This window comes from Abrus precatorius, unplaced genomic scaffold (assembly GCF_003935025.1).
Source record: "Abrus precatorius isolate BTA unplaced genomic scaffold, Abrus_2018 Scaffold9, whole genome shotgun sequence".
Lineage (NCBI taxonomy): Eukaryota > Viridiplantae > Streptophyta > Magnoliopsida > Fabales > Fabaceae > Abrus > Abrus precatorius.
In genome coordinates, this window is record NW_020874439.1 from 32,034,549 (window position 1) to 32,046,728 (window position 12,180).

At 29.9% G+C, this 12,180-nt stretch overlaps 1 protein-coding gene across 7 annotated transcripts; it reads right to left on the reverse strand.

Annotated features, from left to right (window-relative positions):
• Nucleotides 1-1,856: 1,856 nt before the first annotated feature.
• Nucleotides 1,857-9,462, reverse strand: LOC113848880 (B3 domain-containing transcription repressor VAL1). Of its 7 annotated transcripts, none has more exons than XM_027478260.1 (15): nucleotides 9,299-9,462; nucleotides 9,092-9,207; nucleotides 8,799-8,924; nucleotides 8,177-8,215; nucleotides 7,316-7,397; nucleotides 7,127-7,228; nucleotides 5,764-6,428; nucleotides 5,579-5,675; nucleotides 5,219-5,393; nucleotides 4,751-4,827; nucleotides 4,219-4,638; nucleotides 4,020-4,069; nucleotides 3,662-3,775; nucleotides 3,477-3,544; nucleotides 1,857-2,983 (listed from the first exon to the last, which is right to left on the reverse strand). In XM_027478260.1, exons 3-15 carry the CDS (start codon nucleotides 8,900-8,902, stop codon nucleotides 2,259-2,261), a joined length of 2,718 nt encoding a protein of 905 aa, XP_027334061.1. In that variant the 5' UTR covers nucleotides 8,903-8,924; nucleotides 9,092-9,207; nucleotides 9,299-9,462; the 3' UTR covers nucleotides 1,857-2,258. The 7 variants fall into 7 exon arrangements, with proteins under 7 accessions (XP_027334061.1, XP_027334064.1, XP_027334062.1 ...); XM_027478263.1 differs by having other exon boundaries at nucleotides 1,984-2,983; nucleotides 9,092-9,186; XM_027478261.1 differs by having other exon boundaries at nucleotides 1,984-2,983; nucleotides 9,092-9,426.
• Between the last annotated feature and the right edge of the window lie 2,718 nt (nucleotides 9,463-12,180).

Here is a 12,180-nt window from a genome sequence, read left to right on the forward strand (position 1 = left end):
TCAGATATGTTATTTTAACACCTAAAATGGGTGCTTACACTTCACATCTAGTATTTTTAGGTATTAAAATATTTTTTATAATCATTTTATATTACTTTCTACTATATTAGTATTATTTAAATTCTTTTATACATAAAATAATTTTTTTTTTAAATTCAACCCCAGAAAACACTGGATGTATGATGTAGACACTTATTTTGAGTCGTTAAGATCACTGCTCTTGTTTGTTACTGTATTAACTGAATTTTTATTTTACACCTGTTTTGAATAAAATTATACCTATTTTAAAAACGATCATAAAACTTATAAAAAAGTTGTTGTGATTGTAAAAAAAATAAAATCAGTACTTGCATCTCTAATGTACCTCAACATACAAAATGCAGTGATACATTTAATTATAGCTTATCATATCAATGCAAATTATTAACTTTTAAAATAATTAATTTAAAATATATATATCTAACATATTTTAATAATAATATAAAAATTTGTACACGAAGAGTACAAAATTAAACTTACATTTTCATATGCCATTTTATTTCATTTAAAAGTGGATTAATACTGTATAAGAAGCCGCAACAAAGAAGCAGAAAATCAAATTTAATTGAATATAATAACATCTTTATATATAAAACTTGATAACATTTGACATAAATGTAATTTAAAAAAATAAATAAAAACTTTCAAATTGTAAAATGAAAAGACTCGTAATTCTCTTTTTTTTAACAAAAACAATTATAACAATAATAATTTAAATTATATATATAATCTCTATACAAGGCTTTTTTTATTTTAATTCTTATAAATAAACAAATTTGTATATTAATTTTTATATAAAAATTTATTTTTAATTTTGTCTATGTCATTATAGTGTGTTATAACAATTTTATTTACAATTTTTAGTTTTTAAATTATCTTTTAGTTTTTATACAAGATCCTATTTTGCAATTTAATCTTTATATGCAAAAAAAAAAAAAATTATATATCAATTCTTATATAAAATTTTATTTATAATTTTATTCCTATTATTACAGTGATATTTTTATATTAGTATCAAATATTATTTTTTTTATCTTTAAATAAATATTTTAAATTCTTTCAAAAAAATTTATACATTTTCAATTCAGAAATTAATAAAAATAATAGTGATAGTGATTATTTATAAAGAGATTCTAGATTTTCTTATAAATGTATCAAAAATGAGAAAAGACAGAGACATGACTAAAATTCAAAATATTAAAATAAGAATAATAAAAAAAAGAAATAAAAATTATAATGAAAAATGATAGAAGTATTGCTCATGAAACAAAATATATCTTGTCTAAATAATTCTTATAAGAATTTAGAATAAATAAATATTAATTTTTATAATAAAACTAAATGTCATGAATTAAAAAAATAAGAACCTTGCTTCTTTAAAAATTTTGAAACTCCTTTAAAAAATGCCAGAAAAATATCACTTCATATAATAATAATAATAATAAGGATAAAATTATAAATAAATTTTCATATGAATTAATATATAAATTCTTTTATCTAAAAGAATTAAATAACAAAAGAAATTGTAGAGACCAAGACAATTTAAATCATATAAATAAGGTAACACAGCCAAATAAAAGAGTCGATATTATTATCACTATCATACCAGCGTCAACGTTATTATCACGTATGATAAAGACAATTACAAATAAATTTTTAATAATAACTGATGTATAAATTTTTTACTTATAAAAATTAAATTATAAAAAAAAAATTCTTATAGAGACTAAAAGTTCATTTAAACCCTTAAAAAAAAACTAAACTCTCGACTGTCAAATAAAAAATTGTCATCAGCAAGTGAAAATCTTAGATATACTATCATAAGAACTCTCTTTAGCTCAGCTAATCATCATACAAAACTACATGCCACTAAATGGTATTGTTACTGTCGTAGAATCTTGAAAAATAACTCTCAAGATTAGCAGAAAGTAACAGAAGCTTGAAAAGGTTAACTTTTTCCTATGTTACATTCATATAAACCACAAACAAATACATTGTCAAAAAAAAAGTGCATGAACCACTTCTAATAAAAAAAAAAATACTCCAACGAAAACCGAGAGTAAAAATTACATTATTTTGATTAAAAAATATAAAAGAACTATCTTCGACCACCCCTTTGAAAAAGAAAGCAAAATATGTACTGTGAGAATGCAAGTAAGGAGAAACATAAAAAATCCAATCAAGAAAAAAAAGGAATAAATATAAAAATAAATAAAATGTTAAGAAAGATTGTTTTGACTTTGATTGGGATGATTGTGTACATCATCTTTTCTTTTTTCTTGGTTCCACACAATGGAAGTAAAGCATCTTTCATTGGATTGAGTGTGCAAAGAATGGTCATTAGCATGCAGTTCACTATTAAAGCTTCTTAGGCCATTTTGGTTCACATATTCCCTTGGTGTATGGTTTGTTGTTTCAAGATGACTAGGCATGCCAAGTGCTGTGGTATCAACTTGCATGTCTTCACGGTTGGGGTGAGAATTCAGGTCTATTTGTCCAGCACAGGATTCACCCACTTCATGTTGGCTTCTTTTAAGTCCACCCTCTTTCTCCAAATGGCTTGTATCATCTCTTGATGCTCCGGTGGCGTCCGACTCGTCTTTTTGATGAACTTGATCTTTTTGGGCGGCATCTGCTTCGCGTTCTGATTGGCGTTTCTTCTTCCTTAGCATGAGGGTTTTGAATCGGCGCTTCACGGTCATGCACACGTTGCATGTGCATGTTGGCTTGTGTCTACCTTTTCCACTTGGGGGCTGAATGCATACGATACAAGAGCAGCCAGGACGGTGTCTAGGATGTTTGGTGGTGGCTCCAGTAGATGATTCGGCAGCTGGGTCGAGGAGATTTTCTCCCAGAACTGCTGCACTGGCAAGAGCATCTAAGCCAGAAGGCTCGGGCTCTTGGATGGACTTGTTGCTTTCTATAATTCGCCGCTTCTTAATGTCTGGGAAACACCAAAGTGCAGCCAGAAAGATTCAGGGATCAATATATACCAACCATCAAGGACAAATTGAATGCAACCATAATAGTCTCCAATGAACTAGATCAAAGAGAAGGCACAAAGAAAAACTCATTTTGGTTTTTGCAGTCCAACTGGCAATGGAGATATCCACCACCAAACGCGGCAACATGGTATGAAAGTTGAAAGAACTCAACCAAAACATAAAGCATAGAATCCAAGCAACTTCCGCATTAAGCCATATTTAGGGCATCATAGTGTTGGAATCTAAGCAGAGAATTTAATAAGCATATATATTCATGCCAATTCTGACATCATTTGACACATCCAGATAATATTATAAATGTAGAACTTGTATAGACGCATCATGTATTATGAACATTCAATCAATTGTGCAGCAATAGCAACATCAACCTCTACCAAATCTCAAACATGACATACACAGAGCTATTCCAAAAGACACATATCAGGATCAGACCTTTGCTGGTTTTCAGAAGATTTTCTAATTCCCTTGAACTTAGCTCCTCTAGTGCAGAGCATGAAGACCTGACAAAACAATGTCCATAATTAGATTTGTAATTGTAAATCATTTTAACCGCTACTTCATATATAGAGGGGGTCTTAAAAATAATAATAATAATAATAATAATAATATTGGAGCACCTGCTTGAATCCCAAACATTTTCAGAACATGTCCACTTGGGAGGAAGAAGAGCATCAACTGGCAGTTTTCTCCATTTAGAGCAATCATCACATTGAGCCCATTGTTCCTTCCCCCTGGATGAAGTAGTTGACAAATTCAAGCACAAGTTGAAAATTTGCTTACATCATCAATATGCCAAATCCAAATTATCTTGTGGAGAGAATAAATAAAGATCTAATGCCTAATTCTGCAAGTATAATTCTTCTCACAGCAGATGGATCCAGGATAATAGTATACCAAAAAGTTGCCTAGTACTCGGTCAACACTTTCTACTGTACCAAATACAAAGCTAAATATGCAAAAAGTTTGGATTCTTACCCAGATGAACAGGCACTGAATAAAGTTCTCTTTCCAAAAACTGGGGGTTCCTAAATGAAATGAAGCACATAAGTCACATAGATTAGCCACAAAAGAAATTTGAACACAAGATGCTCCAAATTATATCAGCCTGTTTTCACCTTGTAATAGCTAACCTAAAAAATAAATATATTGACGGATTTGACATTGTTGCACTTACATCATACTCTTCAAATACTTGGTCCTCAATTGTGACAATGCTAGGCTTGACACTAGGTGGTGGACGAAGCAAATCCTGTGCTTCTTCCCATGTAAGTTTCAACTCCATTGCATCTTCACTATCAATTAGTAACCTCTTACTTTTAGGCCCAATATTGCGAGTCCTCTTCTTCTCTAAAACTGAAATTTGTTGCTGAAGTGAATTATTGTTTGTCATCTCATAACTCTCAATTTTAAGCAACCCCGCAGTTCCAGTACCCGAATGATGTTCTGCATGTTCATTCAAGATAGATTCGGCATTCCCTTTAATTGAATGGAGAAGATCAGAATGATTACTTCCTGATGGAAGATTCTCAGTTCCACCAGAAAAGGTGGTTCCCTTTGCTGAAATGCCATTGGATTGTGCAGATGTGGATGCATCCTGTTTTAAAAATAGCTATTTATCATATTCGCCAACATAAACATAATAATAATAATAATGTATTATTCAAAGACAAGGTCACAGATGGTAAAATGGAAAATTGTGTCACAACCTGTGTATCTGTAGAATTTGATGCTTTTCTGAATCCCATAACAAGTTTGCCTCCAGGATCTATGCGACTAAATGTTACTGCATAACAATATCATATGAAAGAATAGTAATTTCAGATTTGCAAGACATTAACTTCTCAAAAAATATCTCAAGTTTGCCTCAACATAGTAAATAATAAATAATGTACAACAGATCAATTCTATAAGGCAAGAATACTTCCATTTGTCTTAAGAAAATCATTGGAATAAAAACTATAACACAAACCAGTCGATCTATGGGTCATATGTATCAATGACTAAAAATAAATAACCTAAGTGGGATTTCTGCTTGGGTAAACAAAATTACAAAAGCATATATTACTATAAAAAAACGTGTATCTTATATAAAATTTCACATAAATCAAAATTCAAATGCCAAAACTGTAATGCAATGGGTATGTGCAAGATCTTTTCCCTATATTGATGCATACCAGTATCACCCGCATGTAATTGCATGGACTGTATGCAAGGCGTCACACCCTCTAATACATACATCCGACTGTTGTTATTAGGCCAAAATCTGAACTGAAATGTCCATTCATTTCCCTTCACATCTTGCACTCGCAAAGGAACACCTTCGGATTGTGAAATAGAAGGAAAATAAGCCTGCAATTGATGTGCCAGTTTGTAAGATGTTCAGAAAATATAGGGTGAAGAGACAATTCAATATTTGTTAATAAAAACAAGGACTTTTGGGATAGCTTCAGAGACACTGTTCCATAGACCTGTACAGAGATAACAACGCAAGCAAAGGAAACAACCAATCAAAGAAAACTGAACTCTAAGAATACCTCAGCACAGGCTTTAGGGAGAACAAGACGACCAATTCGACCTGCATCACTGGCACTTAACACCTTCTCAAATAATGGCACTACAGTGGACTTCAAACTGTTATCATAACATTAAGGGAAACTACTGACAAACCAATTTCAACTTATCAGAGTTTACTATATATGTTCAAAAAATATGAGGATACTCTCCAGCCAATCGCTCCAGCTCTTGATCAGTAATCCTGGGCCAGTATCGAGGAAGTAACTGATTCTTGCCCCTGCCTTCAGCAGGTGGCCGAGCAATACGTGATTGAGATGTTGTGCCTTTATCTGTTTCCATGTTCATGGTAAGCCCTGTCTTCAATGGTTTAGGAAATATAGGGCGAGATCTTTGGGCTTGATGAAAGGGATGAGACGCTTTTCCCTCAAGTCTTCCTTCTACAGCCTCTCCAGCAGGTGGTGGGACAGAGTTGCTCCCTGATGGATTTCCCAAATACATGTTCAAAGATTGCTGTGAATTTGATTCATGACTGTTTTTAATTTCCCATGTTGATCTATTGTTTTCTACTGTGGCAAATGTTAATGATTGAACAGATGATTTCATAACATTTGAAAATCCAGTATCCCTTTCCCTGAATGAACAATTATTAGCTTCTTGGCTGCTTTGCCCAGTACGTGCAACTAAACCATCTCTTTGAGCTTGATTCCAACAACTGGATTCACTAGCTTCAACAATTTTGCAGAATTGCATAAGTTTTCCTTCATCAACACCGCCCATAAATAGTCGGCCATCGAACTGAGCAGAATGTCGATCACTTGCATTATTTTTGGTCGATGAAACAGACCCATTTGGATTTTCAGTATTCCTCATCTGCAGAAAAGCACCACATAAAAGGAATCTGTGAAACTTTGCCAGACAGAGATTGAGAATGAAAATAATTTCAAATAACTGTACTAGAATACCAAAGCACAGGATCACTAAAAGGAACCAACAAGCAAGCACTAACAATTTGCTGAATGTAAATAAAAAATAATAATTCTATACCAAACGCTTGAGGTTCTTCAATTCAAATTATCATTTTTATATAAGTCATTCAAATCAGAAGCATATGCAAGCATTCCATACAGTTGATGGGCAAAAGTCTGGTGTGACACACTCAACACATATGGGTTCTTGGACAATAACAGAGAAAGCCCAACTATCAAACATTGCTTAAGTAATGTCCTGAGTATTGGTTTTAAGCATAGACATTTAAAAGCTATATAAAATCAAAATACAAAAAAACAAAGAAGCTACAGCTCTACACATTAAAATTGATACCAACCATTTTAATAGCAATTTCTAAGAAAGAACAATATATCAGTAAAATAGTCACAAAAATAATACTAGTGACCAAACATTGCGTTAAATAATGCAATGAAAATTTAGACAAGAGTGAGTAAAATTGAGATTCCAGAAGCAAGATTTACCAAAAAATGAGACAGAAAGTCTATTGCATTGAAAATAAATTAACCATAAACTAAAATTACTAATGTGAATACTAGAAAAAACCTAGATTAAAAACTTACCATACTCAATTGGGAAGTATTTACACAGCTCACACAACCTATACCACCAAAGTCAAGATACTCGAACAAAGATCTAGATACTATGCATCCACAGTGGATAGGCTGCCGAACAAAGTCAAATAGATTTTAGCGACTAAGAAGAGAAAGAGAATGCCTGAATGGAATTCAAATAAAAAATAGCCACTTTACCTTGTTGCAAAAGTAACACTCCCCCCAACCAGTTTGTTGACGGTGGAACTTGTTACAGAAAACTGAATTCTCATAGGCAGATCTAAAGCACAAGGAGTTTCATATTGAGGATTTCCAAGTGAGAAATATAAAGAATCAATATATGAATTATTACTAATCAAAATGCATGGCAAGGTTACCAATGGTATAATTGAGGGAAGATAAGAGCAGTGGGAGAAAATATTAAATCGCCTACAGAAAACTTCAAAAAGAAAACTAAACCTAAGTTACATTCGAATTAGTGAAAAATTTTATAGGAAAATTATCCTTGGAAATGCAATGTGCACCTTGCAGAGTAAAGTGTGGAGTTGATCAATAATCATGCGAAATTATGTTTCTATTTATAACAAACACAATATTTTTTAAGTATGGACATGTAGGAACTCATTCCTTTGATTCTTACATTATTGACTACCACTCAACTCTTTAACATACCCTACACTATCAAGGAGTAGTATGCATCATTATAGTTAGAAGCAACAATTACAATTACAATTACAGTAGCTAAGAAAATTTAGTAAAACTATACACCACAAAAAATCAAATTATAAGCAACATTTAAAAAAATATATAAACTACATAAAGTCAACTGCATAAATATACATTAAATCAAACTAATCAGAATGAGATATCTAATGTTTTTTTATGTAAACAGTAACACCTCTGACATCAATTACTTGCTAATACAGTTGTACTAGAAGAGTAGAACTGTAATGAGATATTGCAAATGAATCTATCGATCCTTTATTACAATTAACAGTAAGGAAAAAAGCAATATATTTGCCACCTGATCATCTACATTTACCATATTGTTACACTTACAATGGATCAAGGATGTCACGTTTCCATTCCTCCATAAATCTAGCATCAAAGAAAGAAGCCAAAAAAATATTAAACAAAATAACAATCTAAAAATATATAAATTATTATTTACTACTAATAACTAAGAATTTTATTTCAACATTTTATGACCTGAACACCCATGCCAATTCATTATTCAGAACTAATTCCCAAATTAGCTACATTGGTCCTCATCCTCAAACAACAACACTTTCACAGTTTCCGTTTCTACCCTGGCTCCCATAATACATTATCACTAGCGTTTTGTTATGAAATTAGTAATACGTCCTATATATACATCGTTCTCTGAATTATGCACTTAGTATTATTGACGTCAATGAACCTTTTTTTTATAATTCACATATACACTTATAAGTTAAAAGCAGAAAATCCGGGGAAGGGGAAAAAAGGTTGAACCTTACAAAAATAATTGGAACTCCCACGAGATTAAATCAAAATCAAGAACCAAAAATATCTCCAATTTTGCAAACAACATCAATGGACGCACAGCCCAAATTCATGATCCCAAAGCTACCCTTGCAGCATCCAATCACCCGAAATTTGATGAATAGATGAAATTCAAAGCAAAAGGTCTCAAATTTACCCGCACTTGCAGCATAGTTGAGCAAATCCATCAGATCGCAGAGGCCAACCCTTCCTCCAATCGTGGGTGCACGAACCATTGACGACGCAAATATCGGAACCCATCAATCCAAATTCCGAAATTCCACTACCAAATACACAGAACCCAAAATCAAAAACATAATCAAAAACCCTAAAGCAAAAAAATTATATTTTTACTCATAACTCACAAAATTATTATTAATTCACATCCATGCACAAAGTTTCAAGATTTACCAAGGGGTAACAAAAAAAATCCCAAATGAAAAAACAAACCTTTGTATCACCCCAAAAGAGAACCTACTAAAGGGTCATTCAAATGAACAAGAAAGAACCCAACTTTGCAGTGCTGGCTATCTATCTCCTCAAATCTATGCAACCACAAGCATCATCTGTTACATGAACACCAGGCTGAAGAAGAACAAGGCAAAAACAACGAAGAATAACAGACAAAAAAAATCAGCAGAGAGTAATGGAATTGACCTGGGTTTTTAGAGAGAGAAAACGAGGGTGCATTGGGATTGAGGGCGTCTCTGTAGAGAGAGAAAGAGAGGAGAGAGAGAGTGTGTGCATGCAAAGCAACAGATGCATAAAATGCATGCACGACACTTGAAGACACACACACCACCGCTAACCTTAACGCATACAAGTCGTTTATTTTCTTTTCTTTTCTTTTTACAAGGTTTTTACTTTGAGGACAGTGATACTGTCACCCGCGGGTCTTGGGGATGTCTCTTTGTGACTGTGATTTGGACTCTCCTGTCTCACCCTTTGTTTCATTGGTGTTAGGTGAAACATGTGTCCGTGCTTGCACATGTAGGTGAGGTGGCATTTTAAAACTTTAAAAAGAAAAAGGAATTATTAATTATTATTATTATTTGTTATATTGGCATTATTATTCTTATTATGGGACCAAAAAATATATATTTAAAAAAGGCAATTATTAATGATGGGCAATGAAGCAAAAAGGTTTTTGTTGCCAAATGCTCATTAAAGTCAATGCTTTTGCTCTCGTGTGGTGAATGTTTAAACAAATTTTATTCTTGTTAACGTATGTCAAGGATATATGATAAGTTTTAATTAAATAATTAATTTTATTAAAATTAATTATATTTAATATTTTATAATTTTTAACGAAAATTACCATATATAAAATGACTACTAAAAATATAAAATTGAAAATATTACAACTTAACAATGTATATATAATAACAATAAAATTAAAAGTTAATGAGAAATAAATGAAGCAATTAAAATTTTAAAAAATTCAAAATATACCATGTAACATTGTTTTAAAATATTTCAACTTATGAAATAAAAAATTTGAAGAATTGAAAATATGAAAAATCAAGAAATATATACATAAAATAACTTTAAAATAATGAAACAAAATTAAAAGCAATAATTAAATTAAAAATAAATAAATAATTTGAATGAGAAAGCGTGAATATATATGTAGATAAATATTTTTTTACTTTCTACGTTAATTTCACTTAATTCCAAAGTATATTTGATGAGAGTGTTCCTATAATCATTAATTGTGAGACTAATTTGCGTATGTCACAATTACATGCCTCTTTCAATAATCGCTCTCGAAAATTTTGTCCTCTTCTTAAGAATGCTTCTCATATATATATTATTCTAATAACATTTAACAGTATGTATTATTATTCTTATTTTATATAATAATTAGTTTTTTTATACTTCTAAAAAAAAGTAATATTACTTGTTTGTATATATATAAGTAACATGTTTAGTGAAGGGAGAGGTGTTAATTTTGAGAATATAAATTTATAGTTTATTTGGAGTTTATATTTTTTTAATAAATTAATAAACTTATTTGATGAATAAAAAAAATAACTAATTGTAACTTTTAAAAGTTGACTTATAAAGACAAAACTAAAATTAAATTAAATTTATTAGAAATTAGCTATTAATGCTTTTTTTGTTTTTAAATTTTTAAATAATTTATTCCATCCCTCACTATTGCCCTTATTCACTCTTTCCCTCCTTTCTAACCTAAATAATGGTGATATTAAATAAAAAATAACTTTTGAATTACATAGTTGATAATAAGTAAATAAAATAATATTTAATCTCAATATTTGGTATTAGTATAATATTATTACTTTTTAGATATTTAACGATTTTAATTAATTATACAATAAAAGTTATCAAACAGTTATAATTCAATTATAAACTATAAGTTTTTGAATAAGTTTCGAGCTAGTTATTGACTACATCCGAACTATAAGCCTTAGTGATGTAAATTGTGCATGTATATAGTCAATGTTTATTTTAATTAATTATAATCTTTATTTTTACTTATTTGTTCAAATAAATAATAAACTGTTAGAAATAATATAATTATATTTTAAAAGAATTTATTAATTATTTATTTTATTTTATTACTCTAATTTAATTATTATTATTAATTATATTTTCAGTTATATGTAACGTTTACTTGATTAATTATAGTAATTAAGGTATTTTAATCTTTTAAGAAAACCGTACAAAAAGGCACGAAATATGCACAGACTTTTATTATATTTATTTCTCTAGATTATGAGTTGAGGGAATTTATTAGTTCTTGAAAGCCTTATATATTCAAATAAGAAGAGTATATTGTATCCTGAATGATTTTCGACTATACTGAAATAAATTTTAAGAATAGTGTTCTGTACGCCTCAGACTTAATTATTGATCAACTACTTTGAATCATTTTGACAACACAAACTATATATATATATACACCAAAAAATATAATATTTTAGCAGAAAAATTTGAAAAATATATATATTATTTATTAATGAGTTTCTCTTTTAACAATCATACTACTTAATTAATAAAAATATTTTATTTATTGTATTCAAAATTTTTATGAGTAAAAATTATTATTAAAATAATAATAATAATCAATACCATCTTTAACTTTTACGTAAAAAATATCTTTTAAAATATTACAATAATATGTTAATCATTTATTTTAATTACAAGATTAAAACTCGTTGATCGTGTGCTATAATCTCATCACACGCTTCCTATGGACGTTTCTTCACATCTTAATTATGCTTACATCATATCTTAATAACACAATGCTACCAAATTAATAGAGAACTTTTGGGTCGGCAATTAATAATAGAAATTTCATGTTGACTTTAGTGTATGTTATTCAATCACATCAGCATATATGCAATTACGTGTATGCATGAGGTAGTTTTAATTTGAGTTTCAACAATACTTTTTTGGGGTATGGTTATATATATATAAACATGTTTCAACATATAATTAAACATTCATTAATTGGATTAGACTTCGCCAAAGATTGAAGTTAATTTGCTAATAGCTGATTGAGTTCATATAGA